Raw genomic sequence first — 20784 nt, 5'->3', positions numbered from 1 at the left:
TCTTATATGTTCTCCTGATGTTCCCCTGATGATCCCCTGGTATTTCCCTGATATTCGTGTTATTCCTGATATTCCTGATATACTTGAAATTCTTGACATTCTCAAAATTGTTGACATTCTTGATATTCCTGATATTCTCCATATTCTGGATATACTTGATATTCTTGAAATTCTTGAAATTCTTGATATTCTTGATATTCTTGATATTCTTGATAATCTTGATATTCTTGATATTCTTGATATTCTTGATATTCTTGATATTCTTGATATTCTTGATATTCTTGATATTCTTGATATTCTCAATGTTCTTGATATTCTCGACATTTTTGACATTCTTGATTATCTTGACATTCCTGATCTTCCCGACATTCTTATAGTCCTGATACTCCTGATACTCCACATGATGTTCTTGTTATTCTTGATGTTCTTGATTTTTTATGTCCTTGATGTTATTGATGTTCTTCATTTTCTTGATACTCTTGATACTCTCGACACTCTGGATACTCTAGACACTCTCGATACCCTCGATACTTGTCGATACTCTCGATATTCTTGATGTTCTTGATATTATGCAGATATTTGTATGGTTGAAATGGTTTTTGGGGCCTACTCTTTTTTCAGAGCGTAAACCTCCATTTGGCAACTAAACTGTACTTTTCATGTGATACTCGTTTTAGGTCTTTGCACCACTACTTTAGAGAAAAAAACCCGAATTGTCAATAAGAAACAGGTTGTATTATTGTACATTTTTTTAAACCTGTTACTTGACGTTTGGTACCACCCCAGCTGGAGGTCACCTCATCTCTAAGAAAGATCCATTTTTAGAAGTCTAGTGCCTGGCGGTTTTTGCTTTCCCTTTGTAATAACAAGGAATATCTCAATTGAGTATTTATATCTGAGATTAGTCAAGAATGCATGCTCATCCTTTGTTGATATTGAGATTACCGCTAAAGATACTGCAATCGCAATTGCCAATACGTTGTTATTGTATTGTATTATTGGCCTACTGTATGCTCGATCAGTCGGCCCTCGTTAAACTTAACTTCGCATATACATCGTTTGGTATAAGAGCAAAGAACCATTTAAAAATTTCGTACAGCCATCATTTTTTAGATTTTTTTGAAAATGAAAAGAAAAATGGTTCAACCTCGTTCATTGTGTCATCATTTTCAGATGGTGATGGTTTTTCTGTACCGGTCTTTGGACCGGATCGGACCGAGGACCGGTTCACTGATTTTTTCCGTCATTTCATATTACGGTCCGGTGCGGTCAGAGGACCGGACATTCTTAAATACCTTTGTGTAATTTAATACTTTGGCTTTGCCCACCAAATTTGATAAAATTTTGTCCAATAGTGTGCAGGTCTGACTAAAAACTGACAGTTGGAAGCTTTTTTTCTTAAAAAGTAATTTTGGATTCGTTATTTTCATGTTGAACCCAGATACCAAATTTGACCTGACCAAGATAACATTTGGGACTCCTTTTTATTCGGGATAAATCCTGACAAACACCTAATATTCCTTTTAAAATTCAGATGCAGTACTCTCGCAACACGCAGTAGTTTCGTGTAGACGTTTCAGCGAAAAAAACCAAAAAGTGTCCCTTTATTCTGTCCCCCAACCCCTTCGATTGTTCGAACAAAATTGCAACCTAATGGCTTTATCAACAATCTTGTTTCTTTAAACGTGAAAAATTATTCCAATTTCGAAACGTGCAATTTGTCTCTTTGTGCGGATTATGGAGAAAGTTGGCCCCAAAAAAGTTCCTGTCACCAAGCACTATACGTATTCAAACAAAAGGTAATAAAAAGAAACACGCAAATGAGGTATAAAAGTAAGTTAATTGTTGCTGAAGTTTGCACCCTAAGCCGACGTATTTTGTTGTACGATTCGCATCACTATACCTACAGATTGTAATCGATACTTGATTTATCTGAAAAGTGCGGTTATAAGGTATTAAAGAGATCGGTATCAAATAACCGACGTGATTGACTGTTAACCCAGTTAAGAGAATGCCCTTACAATGGAGTTCGTGCGTGTTGGTCTTTTTCTCTACACTTTATATACGCTGCGCTGAAATATAAAATTGATTCGAAATTAATGTAGATATAATATTAACAATATTTCGTATCCCATCACGAGTCGACTTATACAACTGTCAATATACCTCACACAGGCCAAGTGTGTATCTCAGATCTATTGTGTGCTGACATGAAAATTCGAGCGGCGGCAATTTATCCGCCGATAAGTCTCTCTCCTGGAGGTAAATGGCCAAGTCGTGACCATTAGCCGGACCAGTCGAGTTAGGTAATGCAAGTTGATGTATGAGCTTCGTACAGATTTACTAGATGCTGATAATTGATTTTCTTGTGTAATTTAATACTTTGGCCCGTTTTACTTTCGCTTTAATTCGGAAGGGCACGAGAGATTGTTTTAACCGGCGTCGATGGTGAAGCGAGATTTTCCAGAAAACCAAAACTAGAATGTAATTGGATGCAGTTGGAAGCGAAACGATTTCTTCGAATCGTCGATGGACCAATAGCGACGAGGGAGTACAGAAATGCATTGCAAATAGATGGCCACACATGGCGTCGCAAACTGGTCGCGTGGTTCACATCCCTAGGGATTCGCAACGCAAGTAAATATTGAAATACTTTTCCTTTTAACAAAAAGTTCTATGAAATGTTTAGTGTCAGTATAGAAATCAACATCAATTGACTCGACTATAGATAGGTGTACAAAGATCGACCGAAACGTTGTTAAACAATTAAGAATCGGCATTGACGCAATTAGAGTTTTTCATTACGCCGCACACACGTGTACGTCGCTAATTATTCTTCTATTTCCGTACCAGATCAATCTCAATTGGGATTGACTTATTGCTTTGCTCACACACCTGCCTTATTCACAATTCCCTTCTATACCTAATACATATACCTTGTTTACCCCGAAACTACTTCTTCCTTATGCCAGAATTTTGTAAAAAGTTGTTGCCTATTATGCAGGCATTCCTGTTATCCCTCGACCTTTAGACGTTCATATTAAATTTAATGTGAGGGTGTTTGAAAGATTTTCTGCATTTTTTCGCAACAAATTGCCCCCTTCTAGAGACCATTTCCTGTTCATATATGAAAATGGAACGAAAAAATCGCCTAAAAATGTTTGAGATTGACTCTACCTATACGCCATGCGGCTTTCCAGTATAATACTTCATTGATTTATTGTTTTTTTTTTATTCGTGAGCTATAGCCCTAAATTTTGATTTGATTAATTAGTTCCTTGTGAGAATATATCTGCCTCCTAAATGCATGTTTCGACTTATACAGGGTGGAAATTTTGTCTGGATATATCTTCAAAACCCTCTTTAAAGAAGGTTTTTATGGTATCCAAAATTATAAAAAAATGGTTGCCAATCTACGTACTTCTATGGTGAAGGGGGCATATTTTTTTAATGGCAGCTACCAATTTTTATTTCATATTATTAAAGACTACTCTTTTTTCGATATAGCAGCATAAAAGGTACGCACTTTAAGAATAGGTAGGTATGTAATAAAAAATAGCGGTTGCTATTTAAAAAAATATGCCCCCTTAGACCATGCAGAAGTACGCCACTGACCACAAATTCAAAGAGTGTAGATTCCTAGCAAACTTTTTATAATTTTGGATACCATAAAAAGTTTCATTAAAAAAATTGAAGATTATAGTTAGTGCTCCAGACAACATTTCCACCCTGTATACAAATCTACGACGGCCTTTGTTTGCGCTTCAAAAAATAACTGATTATGGCTTAAACATGGTCTCAATTCGTGGCCTCTTTTACCATGTATTCATTACGAACAATGTCCTCACAGTCCCAAAAAATGGGCGCTAATTATCCAGACAAAGGCAGAATTTTTTATATTTTTTGGGAGTGGAAGTGGATATGCATTGATTCCTGCTTTCTGGGACGGTCCCAGTGAAACGTCCACCTTTCGTCAGCTGTGCCAATCCGTAAAAAATAATCTCATCGTTGATCAATGCGTCCAAAACCTCCTGACAAATTTCTTTCGTCACTGGTGTAGGAAGTCGGAGAATCCATCGAGCAGACACTTTTTTCACGCCCAAATCTCCGGGTATATCTTGAATGGCGCTCCAGCTTTTTACCACTCGCACGTTAGTAAGGGAGGTATCGCATTGATGTAAAAAATTACCCTCTACTTTTTTGACGGAAATACACGTTTTGAAGCACCGAGAATCCGATTCAAACAAAATCTCGATGATATACCGATCGATCTGCCTGCCTGTACTCTTATTTTCGGCTAAACGGCTCAACCGATTGGAATCAAATTTGGTACACATATTCTTAGACGTAAAAGGGCAAAATTGCGCATGCGCAGTTGTGCAGGTGGTATCTGTACTAGCCACAGCAAATTTTTTCACACTGCGATTTTTATTCGGGGATCGAACAGCAAAAAATCTTCAACGTGGTTTCCTCAGTTCTTGCCTCAACCGGTTGTCCTGATACTGGGTAGTCTTGATCCCATCGAAATTGTTTCGACCAATAGGATGGATCGTTAGAACCGTGTCTTGTTTTATGTATAACTTTCGCACCTCTTTTATTTTTTATTTGGACCAATCATACCCAAGACTACTAATGTTAAAGACAATAGTATATTAGATACAACCGTTGAGTGAAGGATATTTAATTACTCAATGATACAACGGTGTAAAATAACGTGAATGAACTGCCTAGTCCGGCATTATGGCTCAATGGTAGAGCGTTGAGTTATAAATCCGAAGGACGGGTGTTCGAACCTGGGTTGAGGTGAATTTTTCATCTGTGGCAGAGATAGGAATTGCCTTAGACCAGTTTCGAGCATTCTGCCGGCTACTCCGAATTAGATTTTCGTGCAGTTTTCCTAATTCGTAAGGTAAATACCGGAGTAGTATAAAATAACTTAAGACCTTCTGCAGAGGCATCTCTAAAAAGCATTATACGGGTCACTCTGTAATTGGACGCAAGCCTGTTGAGGGCCCAGAACAAGAGAGGGATAATAAATAAATAAATGCTTTGTAGCCATACTTTCACTAGTGGATTCTTATGATGTTTTCTTACAAAAACCACGATCGGACCAGGAAAACTGAAATAGATAGGGAAAAAATGTATAGAAGACAATTTGTAGAGGACTCAATTTCCCACAAAATTATGCGTCGAAATATGTCTATGCCTATAAGATAAGATAAGATAAGATAATATATTGCGATAACGTGAATATAACACTTGCGCTCGTCAAACTAACAACAAAACATGCAGAAAATACATAATATGATAAATACAACAAACAAACGTATAAGTATATAGATATATAAAAAACAAGCTCATTAGCATCACAAACACACTAGTTGACTAGATTAACACAACTTTCTTTAAATTCATCAAATGAATAAAAAGCGCTTTGAATCAAAAAAGTCTTTAAGCGATTTTTGAAGGACAGAAGAGGTAGCGATTTTATATCTGAAGGAATGCAATTGTATAAAGTTTCCGCTTGATATTGGATTCCACTTTTGGTTTTAGTAAGCCTACAAAATTGCACTCGAATATGATTCTTGTTTCTGGTGTGGTGGTGATGAATATCCGACTGAAGCGTAGATGTTTGAATATTTTCTTTCATGTAGCAAACGGCATTTAATATATATAGACAGGGAAATCGACAATCCTCTCGATATTGTAGACCAGCTAACACTCTAATTATTTTTCTTTGGACTCTGAATGTCGTATGCCGTATATTAACTCACCACCTTCTGTAAGAAGTCATTGCATTTTCCGGAACAAAGAGTGGAATTTTCCCTAGAAATTAAGATACTTTTAAGCAAATGAAACGCTAGGTTCAAAATTTGGTTTTGCGCATGCCCAGTGCCAACTTTCTTAATTACGAAAGCATTTAAATGAAAGTTGGTAGTTAGGCACTCGGAATAAAAACAAATCTAACACCAGGTTCAAAATTTGGTTTTACGCATACTATATCCATACCAAGGAGCTCGTTTTCTATATTTGTTTACACGTTTATTTATTTATCTGTGTAGGTTAGTTTTAAATTGAAAAAAAATAAGGGAAGGTAAAATTATCCCCTTCTGAGGTAAGTGTTGATTCGGGACACATTTCCATTATTTTGACGTATGGTATTGACTGCACCAGTGGGGTCACATAAAGTATTTTACGGGAATTGAATTGTTCTTCTAATGAATCTAATTTTTTTTATTTATTTATTTATTTATTTTTTATTTAAACGAAATATTTAAAATTGTGTAACAAAGAAGAAAACAATAATTAACTATAACAAAAAAATTTCGTCGAACTGTTTTTCAGTTGGGAGAGTGCCCAGGATACATGCACTATTTCCACGTTGGATGGCCAAGGATATCCTTTGAAATAAAAATTGCTTAGAGCGTTTGTTTTTTTTTTAATTTCCGAAAATTGCAAATCCACTCGTTGTATCTATTGTATATATGATAAAATATTCATAATCTATTAGCTAACCTCACTCCACCATAGACAGTTTGCTGCATGGTTGAATTAACAACATATTGACCTCCTGCCTTCAGTGATTTGACCGCTTCGATTCAAAATTATTTTTGAAGTAAGGATCACTGAAGCGCCTTTGAATACAGACGGAGGTGGAAGAAAACAGTAAAACGGGAATATTGGGCACTCGCCTTTGACCAACATTTCGCAAAGGACAGGAACTGAGTGATACAAAAATTATAGTCCTCGTGTGAAATTGAAGGGACTTCAGCGCGTTTTTGTGTAGCAGATTAGTTTTCTATTAGCCAGTTCCAACTCTATCATCAATAAGAGCTTGTCGAAGGCTATCATATTCCCTTTGTCGGCACCCGGTTCCAACGTCCTGTTCACCGGCAATTCGCGTTTGAAGTTTGTACTCCGCCATCGGTAAGATCTTGTCGGAGGCTACCACATTCCCTTCTCGGTAAAACACCCTCATAGCTCGAGCTTCTATTGGTGACCCAAGAAAAAGAGACTGCGATTCGAGCTCTAAGAAACTTTTGGGCGCCTAAAGTCGACAACCCCTCGAAGACGCGTGCCTTACAGAAAGTGCTTAATTTCGCCCCTAGAAAAAAAAACAAAATTCCGTCGTCGCGTGCGCGCGTTTACATGATCTTTCCTACGACTCCAATTTGAATTATTTGAATTATCATACCAAAACTGTAGAAGAAGATATGTAAAAACTGAAAAATCACCGCATTAGTATACAACGCTTCGGAATGGCGCCCAGATGTCGCCGGCCCCACATCATGTAGCCCCGTCCGTAACGTTGTTAATTACTTTCTACACGCTTTCTTCTACGGGATCACAGAAAAAAGGTTGAGAATTGCACCTCCAAAGATAAGTGGAATAATTTTCCAGTTTTGAGTGGAGGAAGGGTACCAATTAGGGGTGTCAAAAGAAATTTTGCAGCTAACTTGACGAATTTATTTGTTGTGGTAGCATAGTATAATTACATCAGTGACGTAACCTAAAAAAATTCAGAGCTTTTTTGAGCAAATTCTAGTAAGGTGTTGCCGAAGGCATAGACAGATGGAGCTACCAGCGACTTAATATATTTTGCCAATATTACCAAAATTTTAATAGCCCAACAAATGAACGGATGGTCTGAGAAAGTGCCCATAATATAGGTAAATGCTTTCCCATTAGGGTTCTCTCTGAACTGCCTTCTTCGATTCTGAACAAATCTAAAATGTCTTCAGGCGGACATACACAAATATCATAAAATCATAGAGCAGTTGTTTGGCCTGAAATTAAAGAATATTAACCTTTTTAAAATGAAATGATGACAAGTGCTTAGAACTGTCAATTTATCCACCCCAACTTTGCGACTTTTTAACTCCTTTGGTTGCAGGAAAGCGAATTATAATCAAAATCCTAAATTATTTGCCAAATCTGAGTTTTATTTACATTTGATGGGCTGCATAGTGCATACTGCAGTATAAAGCCAATCAAATGTCTTAATACCGAATGAAACAATAATCCTGGATTTTTTTTGGTGCACCTGGGCGATAGTCATTTAGAATATATTTTGAGTGTAGTTGCTGTGATGCCGAGAAATCCACAATTTGTATTATTCCAAAATGGATTATGCGAAAGACAACGATAATTACAGTAGAAGATCAATAACTAAACAAAGGAATCGCAATAAGGTTACCTATAGCTACCACATACAAGACAGCTGATGTGTGCTCCATCTTTGAGTCAGTTGCAAGTTGTGTCCATTGTGTTGACGCTTCGCTCGGGTTTGTTAAATGTGACGAAATTCTTCATGGATGAGACATAAGCTGTGTTTCGGCGGATGCGCCGCCTCACCTCCGGCTGCTTACTCATCTTAAGGCTAAGTTCCTAACTACTTTATTCTAATGCCCACCCATATGTATCAATTGAACTCACTTTTTGATAAGTAAAATAGTAATAGACGTAAGCTTAGCGGATACCCCCGTTTTACCAATAATGATTAAAGCTTTCGGTAACAAAGATAAATTCAAAATTATGATCGGTACATGCTCGAAAAATCGTGTTACCCACGCAATTACGACCCATATCTGAAGACAGCAACAAAAAATGGGCATCATATGACATAAATTTGGAGGAGGAACTTCGCGTGCGTCTGTGAAATCGGCGGTCAACTAAAAATAAGTAACGTGTCTGATTTAAGATTTGCCGTGACTAAACATAGCGAGGGGTTCCAAAATTAGGGTCTTCCATAATCAACCCGAAGAGGAAATGTGTTATTTCGATCGTCATTGCCGTGGGAGAAAGTACGAAAAGTACTAATTTTTAAGTTGAACGCGACGTATGCCAACTGTTGGATTAGATGATGATCAAAGTCAATTGATTGAATAGAGTACCGTTCCATCTTCAGCGCGCAAATTGAGGTTGTATTTTAAATGTGTTATAACTGAAGTTTTAATTATGCAATGACGATTTAACGTGAATGCTTTTCGCAATGCCGTCTATTGAAGAGCAGCTACCGTACATGCGAAGAAAGTATATTTATTTACTGTTAAGACATTTTAGCACCATTATACTGAAATTTGTATAGCATTAATCAGTGTTTTCAAGGGTATTGAGGTGCATGTTCCATAACGGTATACTATCCCCATTTTCCGGCCATTGGTCAAAGTGAAAGACATCTTTCAATGCAACCTGGTGCATTGAAACCGCTTAGGAAACCAAGCAGATTTATTTTTTTCAATTCTTACCTTGCGTAATTCTGCAAAAGTGCAAAGGTCAAAATTGCGCATAGCGTAATAGAAAATTAGGTTAAGCTGCCCGGTCACGAACTGGCCCCACCATATTTCAGGCAAAATCAGAACATGCCTTTAATGTGTAAACGCTAAACAACAGGAAACGAAGATGGTTTAACGGTTGAATTACTTAGCTTAGGGGTTAAAATGTCTTTCCCCATACGTGCCCAATTAAGGAAATTTTGACGTTTATTTATTTAAACCGCATGCAAGGACCCCGCACATTAATAATAATAACCTCCCAAATTCGGAGGCAATTTAATGCCAAACCAAAATTTTCTACTCTCTTTGATTATTATAATTTCGCCCTCCAATTAGTAATTATTTACATAATTTTACAAAAATTACAGCTTACGACTAACATTCGACAAACCTCAAGTGCTAAATTCTTCCTTTCCTGTCTTTGAGAATACACCTGCACGATTTTTAATACTTATGTACCGTATAGAAATATGTAATTAAGTTTTTGCTCGAGTTGCTCGAACTTATCTTGTTCCTTTAAAAATAAAAATAAAGGATGTAGCGTACTACTTGTTGTAGGTAATCGCTTTCTTTTTTCTTTATTGGAAGGTCATGTGAGGCAATTCGACAATGCTCTTATTTTGGTACCCATGGAAGGGGCATTTTAGATTTGATTTTCGTTGCGTTTTGTCTATACACTGCGACTGCTTTAATGTCATTTGGCCAATTGAATTGATTTCAGAAGCTTTTTAGAGCCGAATGCTAAAGTAGTTTATTTTACTCTCCATCAGTTTTGGTGTTAGGTATACAGGAATCTCTCTTGAACTACTAATAACAAAATGCAAAATATCCATTTCCAGTCCTGTCTTGTAGTGTTGTAGTTGTAGTAGTCTTGTAGTCTGGCTTTATAAGAGTGTCGTTTATTTACCTATAATAAGCAGTGAAAGAATTAAATTCCATTTTTGCGGTGGAATAGAGACAGTAACAATCAATTTGTGGGTCTATGCCGTATCTAAACAATTAAAGGACAAGTTTGTCTCAGATAATTTTATGTGAAGTTAATTCCTATGAAAACATAGCAGGTCGTCTACCAGATAAGTTTGGTTGAGACAAAAGCCTATCATTCAACGATTATGAGGCAAATTTCGGTTTAGGTTCCAAAAGTTCAGTTACCAAAACAACCCGAGTCCTGAGAAATAGAAAATTGGTCGTTATGAGCAGATGCACCATCCTGTTGAAACTATAACAATTTCCAATCGTTCTTTTTTCGATGTGCCGTACGTCGTTGTATTCGTAATAAAAAATTCTACTCAATATAGTATGTTCTTTTTTTACGGACCATATACAAAAAAAAAGTTGATGATGATTTCTCCGAAACGAAACATTGCATTGAAAATCTCGCAACGGGGTCTCAAAAATGAGAAAGTGTCTTTTATTTTTTTGTATCTGTTTAAATCAGATAAAAACAACAAAAACAGCAAATTTCGGTTTTTCTAGCATGTCTTCGGAAGTAATCGGAATTGTAAGGTCATCTTCAATTGCTCATCATTTTTTCTAATTTGACCATCGTCCTATCTTCTATGGTTTCGGAAATCCAAAAAATCACTGTTAGCACCCGTACGTCAGTAAGGGATGTATTGTTTTGGTGTAACGAAGCACCCGTTTTCCGCCCTGAAATTCCCTACCCGTAGCTATGACCACACCATGAAGTCAACCAGCTTTGCTGAACACCCGGTATCTAAAAGGGTTTTATGTTGGGCGCTTCGTTACTAAGGAGTTTCGGAATTATTATTGTTCCAGGAGACGAGGAGTGACTTTTGTGTGTTTTCATTTTTGTTTAATCATTTGCCTTACCGTCGATAACGCCCGGAAGTTAACTAGTGAATCGCCGAAAGAAGAAAAGAGCAAATTAATATTTTAGAATTTCAGACATGAGAAGGTTTAGTTTTTTACGGTAAATTTAAAGTGAACATTGGAACGGCAAAGGTCGTGAAGCTTTCCTAGATACCGGGTGATCTCGATGATCCCGCCATTTGACCTACAAATTTCAATTAATAATGAGTGTTAATTGGAATATCAAATTTGAAAATTTCAACCGGACCACTGGAGTGAGGATGAATTCCGGATAGCTAATCTTATCTGTTACAGCAAACTTCGTCTGATTAGATTGGTCCAGGTGTCATTGGAAGCGCGCTTAATTAATTTGAATTTTAATATCAATACATTTTTAGGACAGCCGCAGGCCGCACAATTAATTACAGAAGTTAATTTCGACCGATTTGGAATTTTCTGCATTTTCCTCCCTGCAAGAGATATATAAGGTAAAGCCGTTGTTTAGGGGGATCTTTTTGCTTTTGGCGTAAAAGCAGGTAAACCGTACCGTATTTAAATCATCAGTTTTTGCTTTTTTGTGTTCTTACTGTATTTAAATTTTTTGCCTTCTGCACTTTCCTGGTTATATTTCTTTGTATTCCGTAATTTTGTTTTAGATTTTCTGAGCCCGTCCCATTTCTCGAGCTGGACGTTTCTGAGGTTTCCGAGATCGACCCGCCAGACCGTTACTACGGCAGACCTCGAACAGGCGCAAGCCCGTTCGCTTGGTGGCGCTCGAGTTCGTGCATACGTCCGTCCACCCATTTGTTCGTTCCGCCGACTGCTGCTACTATCTTAATTGCAATGATTTGTATATTTATTTATGTTACTTTAATGCCTTATTATTTGTTATCAAAAGCAAAGAGGAACTTAAAGAGCCTATCTAAATATTATTTCGGAGTTGGGGAGATATATGGCACAGTTCAATTCTTTGTATGTAAACTAAGGTGATCATGACACTTCCCGTTTTGAAGAGAAGAAAATTGGTAAAGAAGCGCGTTTGTAACGTAACCAGTTAAAAATTGACGCTCAACGTGGGGCACAATAAAAAAGGGTGCGTTTAGTTTGCAATTCCAATTTAAGGGTTCAATATCTTTTAAAATGCCTTAAGCTATTTAATTCATTTTGAAAAATTTCAAGGAATACATCACCAATTCAATTCAAAAGTGCTGGGGCTTTTTTGAGAGTTTTGGAATTTCAAGCCTCTTTTTGATTGGTTGAATTTGAGATTGTGATTTAGAAATTCTTTTGCAAAAGGAATTGGTACTTTGGAATGAAGTTGAGATTTAGATAGGCCTATAAATTGAAGGCATTACAATTTATAAAAGCGACGATCTTTCCTTGTGCACTGTGTGAAACTGTATCCGTTAATAGTGAATGTGTCTAACGCGTGATCGCTTTAGCCGTTTCCAAAAATGTATTGTCAAACTTGTTCAGCGTAGGGAAATTTACACATGTACCGCTTGATAGCGAACGTAAACGAAAATATGTCTGGCGATAACAGATATCAGGAAACGTATTGCGGAAAACGAGCGCAGTTGCCGCGAGCTCTTCGGACCTAACAGTTTGGTTCCATTTTGCCGAACACGTGACGGAAATGCGAGTTTCCTATTTGTTTAAAAGGTACGCGAATCGAAGTACTTGTGTTCAGAAAATAAGTTCCGTTTTAGAGGTTCTAACAGGCGAAATTTACATAGCGAGAAAAGTGGGAGAGCGGTAATTCTAAGCTGGTATTTCGCGAGCGATCACGTACACCGTGCTTAAATTTTTGTATCATTGAAAATTCATCCTACGTTAATTTTCACGAATCATGAATTTTTAGTCAAGTTATAAAAGAGGCGCGTGCGATTTGGTGCACGAGAAATTTTGTGTGAATGCGGACGGTCAAAATTCAATAGCCAAAACGTGCGGTTGGTTATTTTCGGGAATTTGCATAATAATATTGATTGAAGTAATTTTAATATTCCTAAAAGAATCGACCCATAGGAATTATTTGTATGAACAGATGTGTATTACATTTATGAATAAGAATAGAATCTAAACAAATGATTTTGGTTGTTTTGTTTCATTGAATAGAAAAATTGCGTTTACTTTCAGCAATACCATTCCCTTGGTTGGATTAAATTTTTTTTTAACATTCAGAGATGTATGTATATTTTGAAAAATTTAGCATGGGCGCGTGATGACGAAATAGACATCGCATTTTCTGTATTTCGTCAATATTGCATCCAAGAACGTGTAAAGAAGAAATAAAACCTGCGCATGCGCGATTGTTCCTTTATGCGTAGTAACCTAGGTGTCAATCAGTTTGGCCGTTTATCCGGAAATGAGACCTTGACAAACTTGCGCATGCGGGATTCTTCCCAATAGCTTTTGAGCCCTTCCTTTTATGTCTAAGAATAAGTGTATCAAGTTTGTTTTAAATCGGTTCAGTCGTTTAGCCGGATGTGAGAGTACAGACAGACAGAACGTCAAAAAAGTAGAGGGTAATTTTTTACCCAAGCGCAATACCTCCCTTACTAACGTGCGGGTGATAAAAAATGGAGCTTGACCGCCCCTGTTTCTATTAATATATTAAATCACTTAAAGTCATATGCGTAATTATTGTGCAATCAAATCTGAGCATTAGATTTTGAATTTCTGGTATAGAAAGGAGAGAAAGGGCCAAATATGCCGTCGTGTTTTGTTCTAGAACATTCGGGAAGGCTCGCGAGCACTCGAGAACACTCGGGTTTACTATATAATCAAATCAAATTGCGCTTATACATTCACTTTGACTGTTCGGTCGGTTGGTCGGCCGGCTGCAAAGGTTTTTTAAGTATAACTCTCGAAGGAATAATCGTAGAATGTTCGGGTTTGAAGCATTAGCTTTGTGTCACAATTCTTTACATACAAATTATATTTCAGCGCTAAAAAAAACTCTATCCGTCGCACAAAATGCGCTTAAGTAGCTCGACGCATCGAGTACTTTGCAACTTGTTTTTTTTTTCGGCTTATCTGCCCGTGGGAATTGCCATTGGAAAGTGTTCCCACACCATTGGACCATCAACATCCAATACTATACTATTGCCTTTAAAAAAGTATTCCAAGACTCTATATTTGTTCTAGGCATTTACAGGTGCCAATGATTGGCAATGCTTTATTCTCTTTCGATTTGTTTGTAACTCCAATTAATAGTAAACATCAAAAAGGTAAAATGTCCCATTCCCATACGCAAGTTGGCGCACCCTACCTTCATTTGCATATTGCCAAAAGCCGCATAGTGAAAATCGGTTACGGCGAAATCTCGCATAAAATCCGACAGTCAAATAAATAACGTCAAATTGGCAATAACATATGAAGAAGGAAGCTCCAACGAAAACTCAACACGTTTCCCGATATTCCAAAATATCTAAATATCTGGTCATTGCACCGAACCGCCGCCGCTTGTAATAAAATTTTGGGATGTAAATCAAAAACCGAAAATATTTTGCATACTTATGACTTTTATAAACTAACAGTAGTGAATAAGGATGACATTGAAACATTTATATAACTTGTTATACAATTAATAACATGGGAAGCCAGTTGCCTGTTTTTATATTTAAATGGTGCGTAGTACATCATAAATTTTCGAGCATGTTAGAAATTCGTGTTGTTAACTGTTTTTTTTTGGAAAAAAATAAATAAAGCCCGACACTCGTCCGATTAAGACGCAAGAAACATTATACCTAGAAAGTTGTAAAGATAACTTACATCAAGTGTCATATCGCATTAAGAGCGAAATGATGCGTGTAACTTTCCTGAAGATATTCGACAATATCGCTGCGCTATCGTTTTTCATAATATTCAAATCGCTTACCTGTAGTAATCTTTTTTGCAGTATATGTTTCCATCCCGCGAGAAGCACGTAACGTCGCCATCGAGCGTGTTTCGACATTGACAGCACTGAAGGCAAGAAGCATGCCATCTTCTATCAACCGCCTGCAGATAAAATCTATCCGTAATTCTCATCCCACATCCAGCGCAAACGGCTATATCGTTATTGTTGTTGGGCGACGAGGGCGGTGTCGCCGACGGTTGTATTGGCTCTAATTTAGGTATATGTTCTAATTTTGGTATCTGATGTTCGTAGGAATGGAGCTGTCTGAATTCGGTCGATGGGGCGCATATATCGGTTTGATGTGGTCTACAAATGTCCGACGAGCAGGAAGATTGATGGTGGTTGTTATTTGACGGTGTGCTGCATGAACTGCTGCTCGAAATGCTTGGATCTACGTCACCCATTGACGAATCACATGAAGGAAGATTTGGCGAGAGGTCGCGCGATGGGTCGTATGCCGGGCCTATGTACTGCTCGTGCTGCTGCTGAAAAACGAAAAAGGATATTAGTTTTGCAAAACCTTTTTGAATGGTCTTACAACATTTATAATGTAAGGGGTGGGTATCACGAAATTCGAAGCGTAAACTTTACATTTACTTTTAAGTTGGCATAAATCTACGCAGAAGATAGAGGGCGCTGCATGTCGCATCTGACATACGTAGTCGTATGGAACACAAATTTGACATCAAGCTCATTTTAAATAGTAATGGGAGAGAGTTGCGTATTACATCTTCCATCACCCGCATGGACAGATTTTTTTCGAACCTGCTAACAATTTAGCATCTACCGCCTTTTAAATCGCAATGAGGAAGGGTAGCTTGTCGGATCTTCCACCCTTCACAGAGACTTTCAGCTTCAGCATGTATCCTATATTTGCTTCAATAATTTTGAGTAAATTGTGCATCTGACTACAAGAATTTTCCACTCCAGATAATGCCCTTGTGCTATTAGACGCACTTACTGCGTGACAAGGTTTAAAAATCCACTATTTAACGTTTATCAAATGAAAGACAGGGCACAATGTAGTGGACAAATTTTAATAAAACCTCTTACGTAATGTAAATTGTTACAGCAGAAATCCTGGCCAGATTCTTACCAAAAAAATCATGCTATAAAGTAACATAGCCTCATAATTTGACGAAATGAAATACCGTGAACTTTTGATACTGTTGAACATTTTTAAGTTCTCCAAATTTTTTTCGAAATTTTCGTATTGAATACGAATAACTAAGGTGCCGTTTATAACCATTACCAATTTAGTTGTAACTAACAGAAAGAGCGACGTTCCCAAAGCATCTACTACACGTATGATAGATACATTGTTCGACTCCAAGAGAAGAAAAGAAGATTGCCATATGGTTTATGAATAGGCAAAATTTAGAAAAAAATCTTTCTGGTAAATCGTTATCTCCGGATGTGCATCGTAATGGAGTTTGATATTTCACGATTGATTATTTTCATTGAACTGACTTCAAAGTATAATGCGATTTTTAAGCAATATTGACATTTAAGCAAAAAAAAAGGTAGCTAAAGTATGTACGTCAAATCCCTGTCAAACATCAGCACTCCCAAATTTTTATTTTGAATTTCATAAAGACGCGTATTCACTAGGAACGAGGCAAGCCGAGGCCGAACGAACATACCAAGTGTGGACCTGTTATCGAGGCGCGGCAAACAGAATTTTGTTGTGCGATGCGCGGTCCGAGACAGCTCCAACGCCATCCGATCCGAGTCGGTACATCAAAGAAACAAGTATAAATTGTGCACAACTCTTGTGCAGATAAAGCGCATTTTTTTAACCGTAAATAGCTTTTGTTTTGACATCACCAATGGATATATTTCTTGCAGACGTCTCAATCGCCCTTTGTGAGTACCCTCTTCCGACAATCGGTTCGTGAGGTATAAGGGAATATACCCGATCACGATAAGAGGTCGAGGGAGGGCTATGGTTGGTAGAAATTAATTCTTTTCGTTGAGACCTTTCATTAGAGTACCATGAAGGATAAAACTAGTTCCACCCCTCCCCCTTCCCCCCTTCGCCGTACTTTGATAAGAGGACAGAAAGAAGGGCAGTAGTTGGTAGAAAACGGTTCCTTTCGTTGAGACCTTTAATTAGAATACAATGAGAGATAACATTAATTTTTAACACCCCCCCCCCTCCCCACAGGCCCCGTCGCTCACTGATCTCGAAAAAGAGTCACAGGGAAAGTTATAGTTTGTACAAACCAATTTATTTCGATGAAACCTTTCATTAGAATACCATGAAGGGTAAAACATGTGCCCCCCCCCCTTTTCCAAAAGTTTAACTTAGCACGACTAAAGGCATCTGAGCTCAATTGGTTGTCGTATGTAAAAGCTATGCACCTTTTATTTTCAAAAACAGCATCTCAGGAAATAATTCGTGGGGGGAGGCCCCTTTTTGGACAGCGAAATTTTATGGCCGTCTACACACCTTCAAGATATAGGCTACCTACTGCAAAAAATTCCAGAACTCTAGGACCATTCCCCTAGAAGTAGTTCAAAACGGTAAAAGTGGGTCCGGACGGACGGACAACACGCAAACAATAGCACATTTTTTTTATTCTTAAAAAATGCGCTAGAAATCGATGTAGTGTGGACGGTTTTTGGTTTCAGTTGCCTCGCCTCGCGACCATTGCGTTCTGGTAATGTTTCGAAAATGGCCATTTCCCTCTTCCACCATGCTGTTTAAAAATGAGTGACCTCTGGTGGTCAATCCATTTTGGTATAAGGAGCGCCAGCGTTTCTTTTTACTTTTCTTTTTTAATAACCCAGCTGTTACAATAAATGCTGCACTAGCCGCTATCAAACAGTCCCGGTCAGCCATTTCAACGGATTTACTGCAGCACAGGTGGATCGCTGCGTCGTTGGGTCCTCAGCAAAATTCAAACGAGGAATCCGTTCGGCCTCGGCTTGCCTCGTTCCTGTTCGTGCTCAGATGAATACGCGCCTTAAGACATACACTCGGCTCCGGCGCCTTCGCCGCCTCGCCTCGCTCTGATAGATACTTGTTCGTGGCTCGGATTTGCCTCGCTCTATTTATCCATTACATCACATTTTTGCCATTTTTAGTCGATATCTATTTTTGAGGCTCAAAAAAAGGCTACAGAGGTCTCAAATCTGAATCAAACTCACTTAATCTCGTAGAATTTCACTGGGAAATGCCCATTTTACATCAATTTCGGTGAATTTTGTAAATTTCACTTTGGTGTCATTTTGCGTAGACGCTTTTGAATTTTTAATGGCGCTCAAAGTGGAATGCCCCATGCTTCCTTGAAATTAATGTATTTTTCATAAGTATTTTTAAAATCCCGATGACCAAATCTGTCAGATGCCATCAAAACAGCGACGATTATTGACAATTTTTTTTCAATTTTTTTCGTAAAACTGCAAGTAGGCTCCGAATTTTGACGAAACCCTCTGTAACGTGTTCTTTGCAACAAATTGCATCGCCCAAGAAGTCGTTCAATCGAATTTTTTAATTTGCGAGGGCGATTATTGATTTTGGGAATGTCACCAATACAAAATGACTGTTTTTGAAAATCGTCGTCTCCGTATCTGCACATAGTGGTGTGCAACAGTTTATCATCGATTATTATTCGCGGCAAACTGCCTCCAATTTCCTATCATTAATGCGATTTTTAGCCAAAATCAATGTTTGAGATCCCAAAAAGGTCATTTAGAGACCCTAACCAACCTTTGGATTCACTTGACCTCGTAGTTTTAAGGACGATTTTTAAAAAAAAAAACAAAATTTCAAAACTTTTTCATGAAATAATTATTATAAGAACCTTCCTAAGAATATTTCGAAGAGGATTTTTTATACGGAGATTTCTAGTAATAGTTCTTTTTCTAGGAAGGCTAAAATTAATAAGCTTCTGCCCGCTAGTCCAAGAAGTTTAGCAACAGTTCTGGAAGGATCTCTAAAAAAGCTTTTAAAAAAATGTTTCTAACCGCATTCATTTGCAGGAAAGTTTCTATCAAGATTTTCAATAGCTATAGTCTTTGGGAGACAGTTTCGTTTAACTTTCGAAATATACTCTCGTTTATTTAAATTCTTTTCGCTCTAACTTTTATATCCTTACGTATCTTTTTTGTAATCCACTAGTTAGTATATACTCGTAAGTTAACTCCTGTAGTAAATTTGTTATTATCTTAGTGTAGATTTCTCATTACCTATAGTTCTCTGTCTTGTCGTTAGAGGCTATCCTAGTGTTAAAGGTTTCTTTTACTTATAATAATAATGCTTTTATTAATCCAGGTGATCCATTATAATAGATATAGGACATGCCAGAAATCATAAGTATAATTTAATGTAACTATGATATTGATAAACATAATATATTATGATTACTTAATTTAATTTACTTAATACCTAAATTATCGCTAATAAACTCTTCCAGGGAATAGTAGGCTTTGAGAACTAGGATTTGTTTTATCGTCTTGACAAATTTATGATACGGTACTTACTTCTTTGTTTGGTTGCTAGAGTACACGTTTTGTAGCTTTCTCCTCTTTTAATTTGATTTTACGCATTCGCTGCACTTCTTCCTCCTCGGTGACGTTTCTGTCCTCAAATGTCTCTTGGTACGCTATTACTTCGTGTCTACCGTACGGGATTTATTGTTTTGGCTTTACTATATTATCTTTGGAGTGGTTTCTCTTTTTCTTTGATGTCTGTGATGGCTCCATTGAAACGTTTTTATGGATCTGATTTGCATTTAAACAAAACGAGATATGTTACATTATTACGCAGTATTTTCTTTATCGTTAATTCTTTTCAATTACCTTTTACGTTTACCTACCTGGAATTTACCTACGATCGGCGTATTCAGTAAATGGATGATATTGCAATTGTTACTTGACTCCGCTATTTTAGTGGGATTGATGTTGACTCATTTCAAGACCAGAACAAGGATCTCTTAGTCTGCCTTGTTTCCTCTTTTGGTAAGTATTCTCCCTTCTCTTTTGAAAGTGACTAAAGACCAAGTGGCTCCTATCCGGTTTACTATTACTACTTTTCCCTTTTGCTTATTTTTGCTAGTGTATACGAACCCCGTTATTCACCCCGACGCACCTCTACTTTGCCTGAGCTTACCGTGTGCTTATCTCAAGGTAATTTTGTTACTTTTGCTAAAAGTGAGCGATTCCTAAATATATTGCCCTTAAGTCAAATTCCTAGGAAGGCTATATAGAAGAATTCTAATTAAATTTGCATTTCTCTAGTTGTTTTTCGATTTTCGAATTGAGGTTAATTGCGTATTATTTTCTTGTTTCAATTTTATTGCTATTGTAATTCATTCAATTAAGTAACCTGTTATGCAGGTGTGCGCATTTAGATCGACGTAAGTGGGGACGCGTTCGTTTGAAGCCAGCGTTACCAAGGCTAACTATGATTGGCGCTTTATCTGTAAAAGCAGGAAGAAGACATTATTTTTTGTGGATGTAGTGTTTTTTTTAAATACCTGAAATTACCGAAAAAACGGAACTTGCTGGTCGTTAGGAAGCGTACATAGGTTTCTTTACGGTATTTCATTGAGCGTTTCACCATATTTGATTGGGTGAAGCCGCAGTTCGTCATTTTTTTAATTTTTTCACTATCGACCGTCTGTGTACGGGGTACTATGTAAAAACAAGCTTTATAAGCAACTCTTTACTTCAGCGCTTTCGTTAAATTTTCGAAAATTTTTTTATCATTTTCTATCAAATAATTGTGCGTTTATTCTAACCCACTTTGCGACCCGGATCGAGTCTTTATGTCAGATTTACTTTCTAGCA

The 20784-nt window shown here is 37.4% G+C and overlaps 1 protein-coding gene across 2 annotated transcripts in view; it reads right to left on the bottom strand.

Annotated features, from left to right (window-relative positions):
- Positions 1-14958: 14958 nt before the first annotated feature.
- LOC116175175 (protein apterous-like) overlaps positions 14959-20784 on the bottom strand; it is a 57571-nt gene continuing 51745 nt past the window's right edge. The window contains exon 2 of one of the 2 annotated variants that reach the window (XM_031493294.1): positions 14959-15473. In XM_031493294.1, coding sequence (XP_031349154.1) covers positions 14964-15473 — 510 coding nt within the window. In that variant the 3' untranslated portion in view covers positions 14959-14963. The remainder of the gene's footprint in view (positions 15474-20784) is intronic. The other variant, XM_031493296.1, reaches the window with a different exon arrangement.

Source organism: Photinus pyralis, unplaced genomic scaffold (assembly GCF_008802855.1).
Source record: "Photinus pyralis isolate 1611_PpyrPB1 unplaced genomic scaffold, Ppyr1.3 Ppyr1.4_LG6, whole genome shotgun sequence".
Taxonomy (NCBI): domain Eukaryota; kingdom Metazoa; phylum Arthropoda; class Insecta; order Coleoptera; family Lampyridae; genus Photinus; species Photinus pyralis.
This window is presented reverse-complemented; position numbering and strand designations above follow the sequence as displayed.